At 44.9% G+C, this 17854-nt stretch overlaps 1 protein-coding gene across 1 annotated transcript; it reads right to left on the bottom strand.

The window, feature by feature from the left end:
* Nucleotides 1-785: 785 nt before the first annotated feature.
* On the bottom strand, nucleotides 786-17634 carry LOC115248164 (potassium voltage-gated channel subfamily D member 3-like). Its single transcript, XM_029831789.1, has 7 exons — nucleotides 17626-17634; nucleotides 11221-11389; nucleotides 3898-3999; nucleotides 1778-1810; nucleotides 1565-1657; nucleotides 1128-1381; nucleotides 786-1000 (listed from the first exon to the last, which is right to left on the bottom strand). The coding sequence occupies exons 2-7, from the start codon at nucleotides 11377-11379 to the stop codon at nucleotides 826-828; spliced, it is 816 nt and encodes a 271-aa protein (XP_029687649.1). The 5' UTR covers nucleotides 11380-11389; nucleotides 17626-17634; the 3' UTR covers nucleotides 786-825.
* Between the last annotated feature and the right edge of the window lie 220 nt (nucleotides 17635-17854).

Here is a 17854-nt window from a genome sequence, read left to right on the forward strand (position 1 = left end):
TTGCTCCATCAGAACAGGCACATGTTGTGTTGAAGGCCCGTGGCTGAGAATTTCAGACGGAAACGTGTGCAGTTAACCCTGCAGAGTGGCAGCTAGTCAGATAAACCATATACTAAAGCCACGGCGACTTCCAGACGGACGGAAACACGCGTTTTCAACCAGCCGGACGATCGCATTTCGGAATTCCTTTGAAAGAAAATAAAACAAAACAAAAAAAAACACCATCAACAAACATGACACTTGCTGGTAACACTGTCACAGACACACCACCGTTTATTACCACTTCAACGACTCTCACCTAATGTCTGGAATATTATCAGAGCTGGAAAAGAAAATGATGGCGTTCTTTATCTACTGACAGGTGCGTAGACCTACATGACACAAAAAGGCTTTAGTTATGTGTTATATTTCCCCCTTATATCTCCTTCATTGAGCCCAAATCATAAAAGGTGCTTTGTGCACAGTGACACATGACTTACTGTCGTCTTTAACACTCGAGAGACACAGTCTCACTCAGCTCCTCATCTGAAATGACAACTGTAACATATTCCCAACTCTCTCTTGTTCTCTCTCTCTCTCTCTCTCTCTCACACACACACACACTCACATGTGCACGTCAATTGGTAACATGAATATACTGTATCTAAATGCCATCCACAGTCTGTAAAGGGAGGCCATGTCCTTACAGAACATGACCAGCAGAGGGCAGTCTCCACCGTGGCCAGACTAGGACTCTAAACATCTTCATCATTCCTCTTTAGTCCCCCAGTCTGTCTTGAGAGTCTGTAAGTGCCTTTCCATGCGACGCTCCCGCGCTCCCCGCCTTCACAGTGCTGACACCTTCACAACATTCTGGTAGGGGGCACTCACAGGGAGGTGAGCGTCGCCCTCCGGGGTCATCACTGGCGGTGTGGGAATGCTGATGATTGCTGTGGTGATCTGGCTGCTCTGGCAGTTCAGGGGCGTTTGCTCATCCACACGCATGTTCAGACTGGAGCGGCTACAAGTAGAAAAAAAACCCCACATCACCATTTTTGATATGGATGTAACCCCCCCCCCCTTCCCTTTGCTAATGGATGAGATGACGGAGTGAATGAAAGACAGGAGACACAAGTGGTTAGTCTGACCTGGAGCTGAGGGGCTGGATGTGAATGGTGCTGAGCTCCTGCAGCCCTTGTTGGTGCGTGTGTGTCAAAGGCTGCATGTGTGCTGGGGCACTGGCATTCGCTAAAGGGGTGTGGTGCTTCTTGCTTCGGCGGGTGCAGCACGTGCCCGTCACGCCATCTTGGCTGGAGAGGGACGGGCTCCGAGACGAGTAATTCTGCAGCCCCGGGTCCAGGTAACTCTGCTGGTAATACTGCTCATCCACAAACTCGTGGTTCTGTGAGGTGGCAGAGCCGACAGAGCAATAAAAGCAGCAACAATCAGGAGTGCAACTATCTGCTGCATGCATTAATACGCAGTGGTTCAGATTGCAAAAAACAAGTCTATAGGTATGACTGTATTGCTGTTGACTGTTATGTGTGTGTGTGTGTGTGTGTGTGTGTGGTGTGTGTGTGCTCACAGTGGTTTTCTCCAGACAGTGCAGCAGGTGGTGATGCTGACTCTCCAACAGTGAGGCAGACTTGCTTAACCGCTGCTCCTCTTCACTAGAACTCTGTAACACACACACACGCACACACACACACACACAGACACCATTAATGACATGGTGAAGCCCCCGTTAAGGGCATCCACTGAACTGGAGGTGCACGGTGCTCGGCTGCTGTCTCTGTACCTGATCTGAAAGGTTCATCTTGTATGGAAGTTGCTTCAGTCGGAGAAGGAGACAAGAGGGAAACAGACAGGTAGTTTTACTCGAATTCATGGTTCAGCACTAAGAACAGACGCTCATCGGGGCCTCAGTCATGCCAGACAACCTCTGGGAACGTAGCCCTTGACAGTAATGGGGCTTGTCTGCAAACTTCAGTGGAGCCAGTGCACAGATTTGCGCTGAATTTCCATTTCAGTTCCCATCTCCCTCGCAACTCACGACACGTACAGTATAGATGAATATATTTAAAATTTACATTGTGACATTTTGCCACCACCGACAGGGAAGTCCTTAATGGTTTGTTTTTCCATATTCCTTATTTTGTATGCCGTGAAAAAAACAAAACCCTATATCTCAGGTTAGCAAGCTGAATTTCAAATCCTTAAATATATATGTAGGATTTGTGGCATTCCTTTTTCCTTTTTCAAAGGAATGAGGAAGAGTAGGTAGGTAGGGGTCTCCTCGGTCAGCTGCATCGCTGATTTCTGCTTACGTGCTTTAGCTTTCTTTGCCAGCAGAATCTAAAGTTAAGCTGCTAATAAAAAACAAAGCCCCCCATAAACCTACCCTTATCCTGTCGACTCTGCAGCAACACCAAGGAACAGCAAATACAGTGTTTGGATCATTTCCAGCAGCACTTTTCTCTTCGTTGAGGTGGCATTGACGCTGAGCAAAAGCGTCTCTGCTGTGAGGGGATGTTTAATGCTGATAATTCAGCCTGTGCCAGTCAAGACGGCCCAGCAGCGCTCATGCTGCCCTCCCTAACAAAGCACTTATGTGCAGTTGTAGAATTATTCACATCTCTTTTGGTACGATATAACTTAAAGCCCACACCAGCAGCATGAAGGTGGCTATAGCGTCCCGCCCGGGCGGCTGCCATACGGTGAGACTGGAAACAGCTTGATCAAACATGTTGTGATGCCCTGCTCTCTCTAAACTACAGTTACAGATTTAGTGTGTTTAGCCTAATTCCATAACACTGGGCAGCTTTAACCTGACTCCTCGATGCTTAAGCACTGTGTTCTGACAAAGGGTGTAAAAAACCTCTTATTTATTTACATCCTATCTGTACCACTGAGAAAAAAAGGCCATGATATATCATTTTGCAGCTGCACTTCACTACAGCATGATAAATAATTGTGTTCATCGCTGTATCAATTATTTATGCCCCCACATACGGAATAACCTGCAATATATAACTGATTCAACTGCGGAGTCCCAGGAAGAATAATAAAGGGGTTATCTTGAAAGACATCCAACGATTAGGAAAATGGAGTGGTATAATTCATAAATCCGACAAATAAATTTGGAAAATTGGATGATAAATTCATAACACATCTGATTTTCACACATAAAGTGTCTGTATACATGTATATATGTAAACACATAAGAAAATAAATGTATAAATCATTCAGTATGACCCTAAGTTGTGTGTTGTTTGGAGTACAGCAGAAGCAAACGAAGACACATACATTACCACAAATAATACAGCAGCCTTCACAGCACAGTGTCTCCTGGGGTGATACCAATATAAATGCAATCGATTATTCAGCTTTAGCTTAAATGCAAACACTAGCGCCGTGCACACTCTATCCTCAGTAATTGACATTGAGAGCGACTGCGCAGTCACGTGACTGAAGAAGGAGGAGAAGGACAATTTGAGTCTCTCGTTTTTGCACTGTGTCTGCCCCGGGGCCCCGTCGCTGCGTGTGAAGCGCGGCGTTTCGGACACGGCCAAGAACATCCTTGAGTCGTGTTTACATTTCCTGCTGCATTGCCCGAAGCCTGTCCCTCGGTCGGGCAGCTGAGCCTAGAAACGCTCGCTTTAGAAGTGCCATTTAACAAATGAAGCTGCAGCGAGCTGCCGTGATGGAACGCGGGCTGAATTCTGAGAACTGATAATTAAAGGCTCGATGAACCGTGCCAGCAGCCAATGACTTGGTTCCTGCCTCCTCCAAATCCTGGGAACTGCTCTTCCGAGGAGACGCAGTGAGAAGGCGTTAAAAAAACCGGAAACCTTCGACGCTGCTGGGTGACCTTTAATGAGACACACACGAGGAGAGAGGTTCAGGGGATTATCTTACTGTGAACTCCAGAGCCTCGTTGAACAGGCCATTGCGCTTGCTGTGGAGGAAGGCGTTGGAGCTCCCCGTCTTGGATATTCGTATCCTGGCCAGGCGGGCTTTCTGCAGGGAGCAATGAGCAACAAACAACAAAAATATGAATAAATTAATCACCTGTTAGTCAGCACCAGAGCACGAAGAGAGAGAGCATTCCTGACAGATCCAGCCAATCCGAGTTCCAGCACTCCGACACCCCTCATATTTTAGTTGAATCCTATAAATGAAATCAAGCGTGTGCTACTAAAGCATTCGCTCTGATCACCCAGATGAATTCACTACGAGCTCCTGTAGTGCTGAATGATTCATGCACGCTCCATGAGCAGAATTCCTTGGGTTAAAAATCAATTAAAAGGCAGTGAGCGTATAAATAAATCTCGTTCAAATTAATCTTTTTTTTTTGGCTCCCATGTGTGTCACCTTGTTTTGTCACGTGTTTGGTTTTTCTTTTGTTTAGCAAAATGAACGAGGCCCCTAATGGTGCACATCAGTGGCGTCAGCTTAAAGGCATCAAACCCGCCTTTCTTTTGCAAACGCACGCTCCAGAGCCTTTTTACTCCCTCTCTCATTTTGCATGCTGTCAAATCTCCCGTTGGCAACAGCGACCAGCACAAAAAAGTGTGTGATGAAGACACACTCTGGTCCAGGAAGACACGCAAGAGTTCCACGCAGGAGGCAAGACTCCGCTTTAACATCGTAGGCTCCTGTTTTTGATCTGCGGCCACTGAACATGGCACATCGATGCGTGCGGCTCTCTAGATCCCCCACTTAAGGTACGAATTACACCACCGGGAGTCGGTCACTCCACTGCCATTTTGCCATCAATGTCCAGAGATGGATGTCAGACTCACTGTCACAACAACCTGGATGTGTCTGTTGAGGAACCTGGTGGTGAGAATAAGCGGTGAGAATGATGAACACGTTTACCCCCCTTGCACCACTGAGGGGTTTTAACTGAGAGGGTGAATTTCTGCTTGCATGCCTCCACGCCTGAATTTCCATACATATACATATTTAAGCTACAGTATACAGTAGCGGTAAGCTTGGCTCAGTAAGTGTATGGTAATATATGATAATTCAAGCTTACCAACTCACTTGAATTTCATTTAAAGCATGTTTTCTCATGTCGTGGTTTAATGACATAAAGAGTAAGAGGGGAGATAAGTGCAAGTAAAAATGTACACGTTCGGCGGCCAGCTGACAGTTTACCACAGAGTCTGTAGCATAAATCCCTTCATGTCGTTTACCTTCCTACATTGTCCTCCATCTTTATGTGTATTTTATAGTCTTTTAGCCAGAACAGATCCCAACTACCTTCCAAAACCCTCCGTTCTCCCTCTGCTGCTGTGTTTGATTATTTCTCTGAGGTCAACATGCAAACAGAAGCTCGCGACTGCGGCGGCAGTTGCCAGGTGGCGCCAGACTAATGGACTGGATGTTCTGAAGACGTCCTGCCGGACTGAATCTGGTTCTGCAGCCATCTTACTGGCTGCCTCCGGAATCCTGGGCACCTGTAGGTACTGAAGCATCACCCAGGGCATGCAGGAAAAGGAAACCACACAGGTTCTATTAATGTCTACATTTGCAGAGATTAGCAGGTGGAGGGTAAGAAGGCTCGAGGATGTGTGTGTTGCACATTCGTACACACAGGTGAATCTCACGCTTCACACATGCACAGACAGCCATTTTTATCAACATGGAGTACAATTTAGGTCATGTTTTCCATAAGTAATCTTCAGATTGGTGCAGAAATTACGCTTAGTCATCTCTTTTGTCACTATAATAATGTCCACGAGCTGGATAGGGCTGACAGCGGCTGTCTGGCTCAGACCTGTTGCAGGAGTCAGAGGAGGAACAAACAAACTCCATCTGTAATGCAGATCCGATGGGCCAGCAGTGCGCTGTTAACAGCAATACTGAAGATAGATAACGTCTAAACAACCAAACAGCCAAAGGTGCTTTTGGAAACTACGCCGCAGCACTGTTTGATGTGCTGAATCTGTTTTTCCCCCCAACTGACGTGATAAGGATGACTTTGTTTGCTCATGTTTTGCAGTGTGACAGTTTGCCTGTGGCAGAGCCCTGTCACCGTATGCAAATCTGAGTCGTTTTTTTTTTTGGGGGGGGACCGGCAGTATGGAAAATGTTCAATCTGATTGCAGCACCGTATTTAATCTTTAATCCTGTACTCCTGCCACCGAAGCTGCTACAGTATCCTAACATGTCAGAACAGAAGCAGACGGCGCGTGATGTGTGACGCATGACTTTGTTTTAGGAGAGTGTATCCTATTAAAAAAAACAACCCATGTGCATCGTCTAAATCTAATCAAGCCGCTTTATCCTGATGACACAGTGTTGTTCTTCATCATCCAGTGCCCTTGTGCCCTGTGTCAGCTGTGCAGCAGAGCTCCTTATTGACCTCTTTATTGTTTACATTTGACGCTGATCTGAGACAATGAGGATGCATCCATCAGGATGATATAAATTCCCATTTACATCCATGTTTTTCTACATTTTAAATAATATGCACTATTTACATACAGTCTTTTTATGACTATAGCCAACAAGTTCAATGAGCTGCTTCAAATGTGAATATAGCTAAATGGCAAGTTGGCTGTTTTTCTGCGCCACCTTTCTGGACATAAACTAAAGATGCTGAACCCAGAACAGTTTTTTTGGATCCTGTTGAAGGACATTTCAGCATGCAGACCCCTGGGATTGCACCAATAACCTTTGTCTCACTACTCTGAGCACCAGCCTTCCTCTGTAAAGAAGCTCAAAACTCTAAAACACACACTTCTGGCCATTGGAGACTTATACAAACAAATTTTATGTATTACAGAGAAGTTAAACTGAGATTTCATTAAATTGTTTACAGGAAATTAATATTGGTATAATGAAACTATACTATAAAATATAGGAAGAAAATCCAGAGGAAAACACATTGACCTTGACCCTTTTACAGTGTGTTCTTGAGTAAAGGTTGAACACATTTCCTTTCACTAAGAACGTATGTTTTATTAAACAAATGCCCAACCAGTCCAGTTTCTGCTGGATTTGGCCAACGCACATGTGGGAGAAAGAGCAGCTTTAAAAACAAGTCCATTTAGCGGTAGCATCTGTCAGACATTGAGATTAGTAACACTTAATATCACTCGTTTAAAGGCTCCGGATGTTTTTGCACGCTCCAGGACCAATAACCTTTCTGCCAGCTGGGGGTTTTAAACTGCCACATCCTCAATTGAACAAAATGCTGCGCTATCCATTCACTTCCACACAGACCACGTTCACACTCGCAGTCCAGATGAGCTCTAAAAGCTCTTTTTTGCTTCATCTCCACAGATTGAGGTGCTGTTTCTCTTGTGTGAAGGCCACTCTTCTTATTCACTCTTTGCTGGATTTATTCTTCAGTTTCTTCAGCGAATTCACTGGTCGAGAGGATCTCCGGCGTTAGTCTGACATGAATGAAGTGTTTAACATGTAGAGCATAGAAGAGAGAGAGAGAGAAACAAGAGCGAGGCCAGTGGGAAAGGGATGAGAAGGATTTTGGGGAAATTACACACTCCCCCCCCCCCGAAATTCTGTCGGGGCAAAATAAGCAGCTGACCGACCGAGTGGAAATGAAGTTCTTCGGCACTCACGGTCGATATCTGCTCGCAAAGACGGCTTAACCTCAGACTAACACCTTTCAGAGACACAATACCTTCCATAAGTCTGGATTATATCCTCTTAGAGGAAAGTACAGCTCTGCTAGCAAAGCTGTTGTGAGGCTGGCGTTGCGAAGGCCCCCCCCGTTTGGACCGCCTCCTTGAAAAGTACAGACTACTTCATCGATTTTCTGGAAGGGCAAACACGCTCTCCCCCAGCCAGGAGCCATCTCCACCTTTTGACTTCGACCCTCCAAAGGGGAGGGCGAGGCAGAGGGAGGAGGACTTGATTTCATTTTGTTTCCTGACATATAGGTCAATGTTATTCTCATGAACTGCGACGCACAATAATTTCACTTCTCAGTCAAGCCTGACAACAATAACCGGTTGAACCCAGGAGAGATTTGCAGCCCAAGTGGCGCCGCGACACCGAGGGAGGCAGACGAGGGCGAACGTATCCGTCTAAAAGGCGCAGCTGGTGGTTGACTACCTATTTCAGCCATCGTGTGTGTGCCTTACAATGACTTGGAAGGGGGGGAGTTGGGGTTAAAGGAGAACCGCAGCCTCTTCTTTCTTCTCTTCCACCCCTTCCTTCTCTCCTATCTAGTCTCCCCTCATTCTTTTGTGAATGGGAAAATCAATCCAGACTTTACATCTCAATCACAGCGAAACATTAAATTATTCTGATCGGCGAGCTCTGCTACAATGATTTTCTTTGAACTATAACCACACGGCTGTAATACCGTGATGATGATGATGATGATGATGATGATGATGATGATGATGATGAAATGACCAGTTGCACTCAGTTAATGTTGACTCAATGCCCACAAAGGACATATGTCATTAGGGTTATGGAGCATTAAAGAACACTGTTTGATATGTACGCAGAGCTAATGGGGTATTGAAAATACAGCCGGCCTGACCAATTCAAGGCTTAGACGATGCATTAAAGATCGCTAAAGTCATTAGCAGTGAAAAAGTGACCATACAATGGTAATGGCTCCATCATACACCCCCAGAGTGAGTTTTTATAGTATGAGGGAGTGCCAACCACGATGTAACAGGGAGCATATGTCTGCAATGGTGGTTACAAAAGGCAGCAGAATCCAATAGAACAAGATCAAGAGTTCGCATCATGCTAATAGCTGCGAGGGTATGAATCAGCTCATCTGAGCTGTGAGCTAAATGCAGACGACTGTAACAAGTTACTGTAAAAACATGCAGTGACAATGTAGATGATAAGCTGAAAGTCGGGCTCATCAGTTCAACCTGCCAGTATGCTAAATTTGCTAATCAGCGGCGTGTACGTGCTGTTGACGCCCTAAAATAAAACCCAGCCTTTTCTTAACAGAAACACTGATGAATGATCTGTGATGGATGGCCACGGCATTCAATGGTTTTGCTTGCATATTACTCAAGCTGACTGGAACAGTCAATGCTAACACTTTATCAATGGGCAAATTAAACATGGTGTTGAGATTCCTGAAATACAGCTGCAAACCTATTTTCATCCTGTGTGCTCTGATTTACTGTAGTAATAACACTTTCATGGATGAAGAGAACCAGGTGGGGATCCTTTTATTAATGTTTTTGGGAACACGCAGACGAGACTTGACTCGTGCTGTTATGCAGCGTAACCAAACTGCTGGCTGCAGAGGTGACCACGCAAATCTCTACTCTCACTGCAGGCTGCCCGAAACAGTATTTAAGTACCCGAGGGGGTGATCTGGTGCAGGTTAATGACATCGCCACCGTCACGCTCCAACGGGCGAGTACAGGGGTACAGGGGTGTCTGTTTTGTTTTTGGGGACACTGCAGCACACTGCAGCGCAGACAAGAACACGCAAGAGTTTGGGACGCACCAAGGGCAGGAGCTTAGACTGACTGTATGGTGCGCACACGCTTACACACACACACACACACACACACACACCACACACACACACACACACACACACCACACAGATTTATGCACTCAGATGAGAAGAGAGACAGATGCACGCCTCCCTTCCAGCCAGCACCTCATCTGGGTGATGGCTATTTCAGGAAAGAACACAACATTCGGACACACATCCACTCCCCTCTGACACACACCCCCACCTCCTTCCCTCTGGCCCCTTCTTGTCACCAGCTCCTTTCCTCTCTTTCATTCTAACAATGCAACCTTCCCTAATATCTTGTTTCCTTCCAGCCTTCACTCTGTCGCCAGTGTGCCTCATTCTGTCCGCGCACTTGGTGGAGGCACTCTGGAATCTTGCGCGCTTGGAAAGGTTGCGTAGTTAAGACGAGGCCACGGACAACCTGCATCTCTTTAAACAGATTTTAAACTACGCCAGGAGAGCTGGTGCTGAGATGGATGGCGGTAATCACTGAGAGGCTGGATGGGGGGGGGGGTGAGGTGGCAGATGGAGAAGCAGAAAAGAGGGAAAGAAAAATATAGAAGAACAAAAAACACGATGGAAGAGGTTGGAACAAGAGTGATGAAAGAAAGAAAAATGGACTCTGAAAAAGTGTGTCGTTGTGCGCCTGCTCGACAACAAACACACCACTGTGCTATTTGTCTCCGTTAGGCTGTGATTACCGGTCCAGTTCTGTACAGGCACCAGCTGATACCACTCTCCAGCTCAGGAACAAACAACCACAACGTGTTTCTTTACAGCTGCCTCTCTACCCAGAGGGCGATACATCTTTAAATCTTCCACCCTTTCAGCAGACATTTACATAATCGCTTTGGAAAATTGTGATTTTCTCCATCACTTATGAGCATAAAAGCTGCCCAGATGGACAAAAGCAGAAAGATGAAACCGTCCTCTGACACAGACAAGCACAACAGCAACATTTGTTTAAGGGGGTTATTCCAAACTAGATTTAAATCAGTGGTGTAAATAATGATGTTAACTGTTAGCTTACTTGGCTTCTGGAGTAACAGCTGGTGAAGATCCTCCAGTAGGCAATTTACTTCTAGCTCTAAAGTGAAATGTGTAATAAGTAATAGCCGGAAAATGGTGGGTGATGCAGGACACGTACATAAAATAAAATAAAATTGAAGTTTCAAGCCTCACAGACACAGAAATGGTACATTTCAATGTAATTGTCGATTAAATGCTGAAATATGAGCAAACTATCATTTGGCTTCAGCGCATTGAGCACACACCTACAGCTTGGTGTTATGACAACCAATTTACTTGTGTGTAAAGCACGCCTCTAAATGCAAACTAACATTTATTTCCACGATATTTTCGAGCTGGAATGCTGTGGCCAAGTTAGGAGATGTGCAGTTATTTTCCTCAGGTCTGGCTTTTGAAGGATAGCAAAAGGGGACCATTAAAAAACTATTTTTAAAATTAAATAACAACTTTTTCACCCTCTGGAACAGACATACACACACACACACACACACCCACCACACACACCCACCCACACACACACACACACACGCACCCCCCCCCCCACACACACACACGCATACACACTTGTAAATGTGAATATGCATTATACACACATCTTCATCAGTGTCAGGGACACGCTGAGCCTTGTGAAGTCCTCTCCTCTGGGAGAGAAAGATGAAAAGGTTCTCCTCTGGGTTGGAGGTCCAACCCTCTGGGCCACAGATGAAGAGAAATAAAACGGTGTTCACCTGTACCTTCTGTGCCCGCCGCTTGTCTGCTCTCTGGTTCTGGTGATAGATGCGACTAAAGTTGGATACGATGACAGGGACAGGCAGGGCAATTACCAGCACCCCACTCAGAGAGCAGATCGAGCCGAAGATCTTCCCGGCGATCGTCTTGGGAACCATGTCTCCGTACCTGTGAGATGTGACAGCGGGATGATAGAATACATTTAGTGGAATGTCATATTCTCTATGAAATACAACCTGCCTCAGACAGCCACGCACGTCTGACTGGAGGTCATTGTCACCCATAACTTTTAATTTCAGGCCCGTCCAAGTAGATGCATTCATCCATTAACGACTAAAGCCCGACTTGGTGGCCCTGTCCCACCTCAGGAGAAACAGGCTCATCCAAGAACCCTCCACTGCATGGCTGAGCCAAGTCCATCCGCTCATTCACCGAGAGCAGATATTATTAACCTTTAGAGAAGAGAACGCGGTCGGGTTGGTGAACCCCCGAGACATTTCACAAACGTCATTTAGCCCAATTCAATCTGAAATATTTGCAAGTCAAAAGCAATCTCATCTGAAGTGCAAAGATGGAAAACACAATTACAATAACTACATTACCTCCCCCAACACGCACGCGGTCATTTTTCCAAAAATGTGAAGCGACGCTGCAGAAGACAAGAGGAGCAGGAACGGAGGAGCTTAAAGACTCCGGTTGGAAAAGCAACCACCTTTATTTCTAATGGTATTCATTGCTTATTCATGAGGAAAAACTGCAGGTAATTTGTTCTTGCGTCTCAGCTAAAGAAGAAGTTCAGATAAATTTGTTATAAATGACTCCAAGTCTAGACTGGAAGTAAAACGAAAAGACGTCCTTTACAATAACAATGCAATTGCATATCTAAACGGCTATATTCATCTGACATTTGGGAGAAAAATAATGATACTCATGAAATATTTAAAAAAAAAACAATGGGTATTCAAAAAAATCGTATAAGAAGTCACGTCATTAGAGGCTGTTAGGAAACTGTCTCGGGTTGGTTTTTGTTTCCTGGGCTCCCTCATTTGGGTTCCCTCAGCTGGGCGTGGATCACCTGGGCTCTGCCTCTATCAGCTCACCTGGTGGATCACCCCTGCCAACCAGTTACAACATAAAGATCTGGTCCTCCTCTCTGTTGTTCTAAAGTTTATTGTTGAATCCATGTGGTATTTTAGGACTAGGCTCTGCATATATGCTGTTTTGACCTCTGGTTTTTGGGCTGATTATCGTAGTTTGATCTCTTTTTCAGCATCCAGCCATTCTCTCTTCAGCCAGCCAGACACGCCCATCCGCCTGGCTCGGCTCTGGTTCCGTTCACGCATCCACAATCCTTGTTTTGTGTTATAACAATAAACATGTTCTGCAAAGTGATTGCCTCTTTTGTGGTACTTGAAAAACACGAGCAACAAGTGAATAAAACAATAGTTTTAAAAAAGCCATTCTCAGTAAGTAATGACTCCAATTCACAACTAAATGGAGTCTGATTGTGTGAACACAAGCTATCAGAACTTAGTAATGTTGTAAATGATTGGAAACGTCTAGAAACAAGCATCCGAAACGGCACTCGTTAGATGCGTTCGCTGTCACCCGTCACAGCGGCGCTGGTGGTTGGTGGACTGCGACATGGCAGATGAACACCTCAGAAGCTCTTCATAAATGAACAATAATGTGTTTAAGCATTCATGCCCGTGTTGGCTGATTTATCGTCTAATAAAAGACTTCTGCTCCAGGCTGCTGCAGTAAAGAGACGGGACAGCACACCAAGGAAAACCAGCCCGGTCCAAGGATGGGGAAGGGGATTAAAACTACCACTCATTAGTCACCGATGTTGGTGAATATCAATCCAGGAGATTTTCATATTAACAAAGAGGCCGGTCAGTGGTGCATAGTAATACATGCAAGTACACTTACAGGGAACACTCCTTGTGCCTTCTGAGAACTATGATGGCCTTTTTATCCAAATTAGGCAATAAGAATCCCATCAGTGCAGCGGAGACACCATTTCCACAAAACATTTCATCTCCTCCTCTTCTCTGAAGTTGTTTCCATTAGCAGGAAAGAAAAGCTAATCATATCCATCCGTGAGCCTTCTTTAATGGGATACTATCAGATTGTGGGATAGAGACCGTTCTCTCCTAATACTACAGACAATTTGCCGCTTCCATTTAGTCAAGCTGGCCTTTCTCTGATGATTTCATCTCTGCGCCATTATACACAGCAGAGAGATAAAGCTGGGCTTACACACTTTAAAGGAAGGGAAAACTGCGGTGGGTAGCGTGAGGGGGAGCGTTTGTGCAGAGGCGTGCATGTGTGCGCACGATAAGCGAGGCTTATGCGCCGTCTCCCGCCCCCTGAGTGAATGGAGACCCATTTCGGAGCTGACAGAAGGCTGGGACAAAGGTGGAGGTGAATGTCTCGCAGAGGAAGTAGATGGACGGGTTGCTGCTAGTAAAGGGAAGAGATGTTATCTGAACACGTTTAATTGGTTCCCCTATCGGCCTTTTCATGTTACCGGTCATATCACATATTACCATGCGAGAAAAAAAAAACGCGCAACTAGTGGGTGTGACTCTCGCGTGCACGTTCCAGTGAACAAACAAAACACAGAAGAGAGAGATAAAAAGGTCAGTCATCAGCCAAGGTTGTCTCATCCCTTCTGAGCTGGACCAGGTCTCTGAGGGCCACATTAATAAAGTGTAGGATGGATAGAGTGGTGGTGGGGGTCCAGATGGATGATCCCTGACGGACCGACAGACACAACACATCTGTGATGATGGGATTGTGTGTTCTGTCATGTCAGGTTCCCCCTGAAATATCTGCCAGTAATGAAGCCCCAAAGTGTGTTAAAAGGCTGTGATTAAAAAACGTGAGACGAGCCATCTGCTCTCTACGGAGGTGCCGGCGTGTTCGGCTGAGATAAACTACGCGAAGGAAAAATAGGCGATAACATAGGCAGGATCCATTTTTCTATTCATATTCAAAAAGAGATGGAGCGAGGGTGCGAGAAACGAATAACAGGGACATAGAAAGGAAATATTGACAGTTGGTTTTTCATTTGTAGACCGAAACCCTGGTGATTCCTACTCGATTGTTCCCAGCTCCCTTCTGATTGAGGCTAAGTGATTCCCTTTGGACTCCATATACGTGGCGGATCGCCTTCCGGGAGGTCATAAATCACCTGCTGGTGGAGGCACCGTGGCATGGACGATTATTACAGGATTATATTTTTTACCCCAAATAAAAATGAGCTTTATCTGCATACCTTTATTTAGGTCTATGGGTTTGGTTCAAGAGATAGAAACATCTTTGACAAAAATGAGCGTGAAATAGGCTCAAAAAGCACATATTTTGGTATTTTGCACAGTGACACACGCTACTACATGCTACTGTTTAAGTGAATGATAGTATTCACATACATTCACAGCTGAGATGCACTTGAAAAATACAAGCGTCATTACCATGGCGATAAATGATGCCTCATAAGGCTCCATCAGCTGAATTCCATTTTCATTGGGCAGCCCGTCACAAGCCAATGAAGCTTGGCTCTTTTGGGTTCGCTGTGAAAGATTCTCTCACCACACCTCCAACTCGCAGCCATCCATCCATCCATACTCTGCACTGACATTTCATGGCCCCTCACTCAGATGGAAGTCAATCTGATGACACATGGCTCTTCAGAGACTGCACAACCATCCATAATCACCCCCACAAATGCCAGCGCGGGGAAGCCAGAAATAAAGTGGAGGGGGTGCCAGCAGGTGGGAAGACAGATGATGAAGAAGAGGAAGAGGGAAAAAAAGAGGAAGAGGAAAAAGAAGATAAAAGGTTGAGTAAAAAAAACAGAGTCAGCGAAGACAGAGCGGTGATTCAGAGCTAATGCGTAGAAATGTTTGGATAGGAGCACAACGCAGTGAAGCTGCGATGAACTGAGCACTCCCTTAAGACGCCTCGGCTCAGACATGAACTTTGATTGCGATCCAGATTAGTGAGCTCATCTATGACTTAGCCCAGCATACGGCTGCTTAGCCAGTGAGCTTATTAAGGAAGTTAAGACTATTGTTCTGAGAGAAAAGGGGAAGAAGAGCTTCTCAAGAGTGTACAAGATATTTCGTTGATATGCAGGACGGAGTTACAGTGCAGCAGAGAAGGCGGCCCAGCTATCACCTCTTCAAGATAAGTTGTGCGTTTTTTCTTTATTATAAAAACCAAGGGCAGATCGGATAATAGGTGCACATATGTGGTATCTATAGGCATCTCCTTGGTGCCTACATCACATCCAGTGTGCACCTTGCATAAAGAAACTATTCTGGAGCAGTTTTTCAATAACTTGAGGCAATAATATTGAGGGCAACTCTAGTCTTATATATCCTGTGAATGTCATTCATTGTGAAATGCACAGGCCACTGTTGTCCTTGTTTTAGTCAATACAAATTCTCTCTAGGTCAACACAACGTGTACATATGTCTCATGTTTGAAGCACACACTGGTCTATAAAGTACGCACCACATTACATGGAAAAAGTAGCATCAAACCACAGTAAAACCACAATGGTGACTTGTCTTGAAAAGAGATCCTTGAAGGTCCCTTTGCTGGTAAACTATAGCTTCTACATTTTGTATTTCACTTTAGCTTCATTTCCTAGTTAAATTCATATTCATCTTGTTTTTTATTATAATATATATTATATATAATTAGTTTATTCACAAACAAAAGCAACTATATATTCAGTTTCCTCCCAAAACCCAGTGTCTCGCAGGGCAGAGACACACATGTTGATGACCGCCTCATTTACATTTGTCAAGTGCAAAGAAGAAAGTGGAAGACTGTCGCACGGCTGAGATGATAAAGAGAAAGGCATTATTTTCCTCACTTTCCGGAGGAGGAAAGGTCATTACCGTCAGTCAAATCGCAACCAATCTCCCAGTCAATCACACTGAGGAATTACAATTTCTCTGCAACACAGTTTACTGGATGATCAGGGCCACATCAGCCTTTGTTCTGCCAGGATTTATTCACTTATATTCATAAGAAAATAAAAGTTCACTTCCTTGCTAGCTTTACCTGACGGCGTGTTGATGCACGGTGAATGTTTCATGTGACTATAGAGCCCCAAACTCAATCAAGGGTCAGATACCACACAGACACACAGTAGGAAATGAGTTAATAATAGCAAGGCAGCCTCTCAAAATCAGTTAATTTGTGCACGTGATGAGCACGTGGGTGTGAACAAATGTGCGTGCCTGTGTCGGTGTTTGTAATTAGCGATTAGCAGGCTGCTATCAACAGAATGCTTCAGTGCATCCACTTTCCAGAGTAACCAGGAAGTGCAAACACAATTACCACATGCGGGGGGAGCCTAACAACATTTAAATGTGAATTACTTTTGAAATAGCACAAGTCCCCAAAGCTCACGCCACTGACTGCCTGAATACCTGCTAATTCACGGAGGAGAGCATGGCCATTAGCGCGCTTGTGCATCTGGCTATGTTTGTGTCTATGTGAATATGATCATTTTTAATGGGTGTCAGTGTGGTTATGCACACCCCTGATAAAATTCAAATTTCTACAAGTGCCAAATTACAGTACTTTCAAAAAGCTGATACGAGTGGATGTGTGGATAAAAGCAGTAATGGCTTTTGGTAATTGAAAGAGGAATCCATCTATCTGTCTGAGCTTGGGCAGCGCGTCGCTGCAGCAGCGGAGAGGAGGCGAGAGCACAATAACCTTGATATGTGGTTCAATTAAGCTGTTAATGAGAAATAACTGTGCTGGGTTTTAAACACGAATCTCTGGGGGTAAGCATGCATTTTTTAGGTTGAGCACTTTTGTTGGATGTGAGAGAACTGCCAGTGGATGAGTAAAAGCACATTAGAAGTAAATGTCTGACTTGAGAATCGTGCTACAACCTCCATGATGAAGTGCAGAATTATTCAGTTGGGGAAGAAATAAGGACGGGTACACTCTCAACGGTCCAAGAAAATATGGATCTGTTGTGTAAACGGTGTTTCACAATGCATCCGGTTGGGCCAACAGAGACGTCGATACTGAAATCTTAGCTCTGTAATTACAGGTGGATAAAGCATGTCTTTAACGAATCCTTGTGTTGGCATTTGACCAACACAACTAAGTAGTTCCATAGTTTGATTTTCTTAAAATCAAATTCCATTTTAGATTAAACCATGTTTCAAACTAAACTCTCACTGAAGGGCTCACTAGTGCCCCCTGTTGACCAGCTGTCTTTTAGATGCTGTCCTGCGTGAGTAGAACACAAATGTTTAACTTATAATGGATTTATTTTGAAGAACCTTCTGCACACACGTTGATTTATTGTTCTCTTCTTAGACCTAGCCGTAATCTGTGCGGTATCTATTTATTCCCCTCACTCTGGTCTCTGGTTGACCCTTGCAGGAACTGATGCTCGCAGATGAAAAGCAGCGAGGCTGTGTGGCAAGATAAGGCTAAAGCTGAGAAAGGAAATAAAGACTGAAGTAAGGGCCTGCGAGGTCAGGGGTCACCTCTGCTGAGCAACAAACCCCAGTCATAACAACAAGGTGACCGACTGGGGCGTCCCAGCGGTGCTTTTACGCTGGGATCAAAGAGAAAAAAGAACAG

Source organism: Takifugu rubripes, unplaced genomic scaffold (genome assembly GCF_901000725.2).
Source record: "Takifugu rubripes unplaced genomic scaffold, fTakRub1.2, whole genome shotgun sequence".
Lineage (NCBI taxonomy): Eukaryota > Metazoa > Chordata > Actinopteri > Tetraodontiformes > Tetraodontidae > Takifugu > Takifugu rubripes.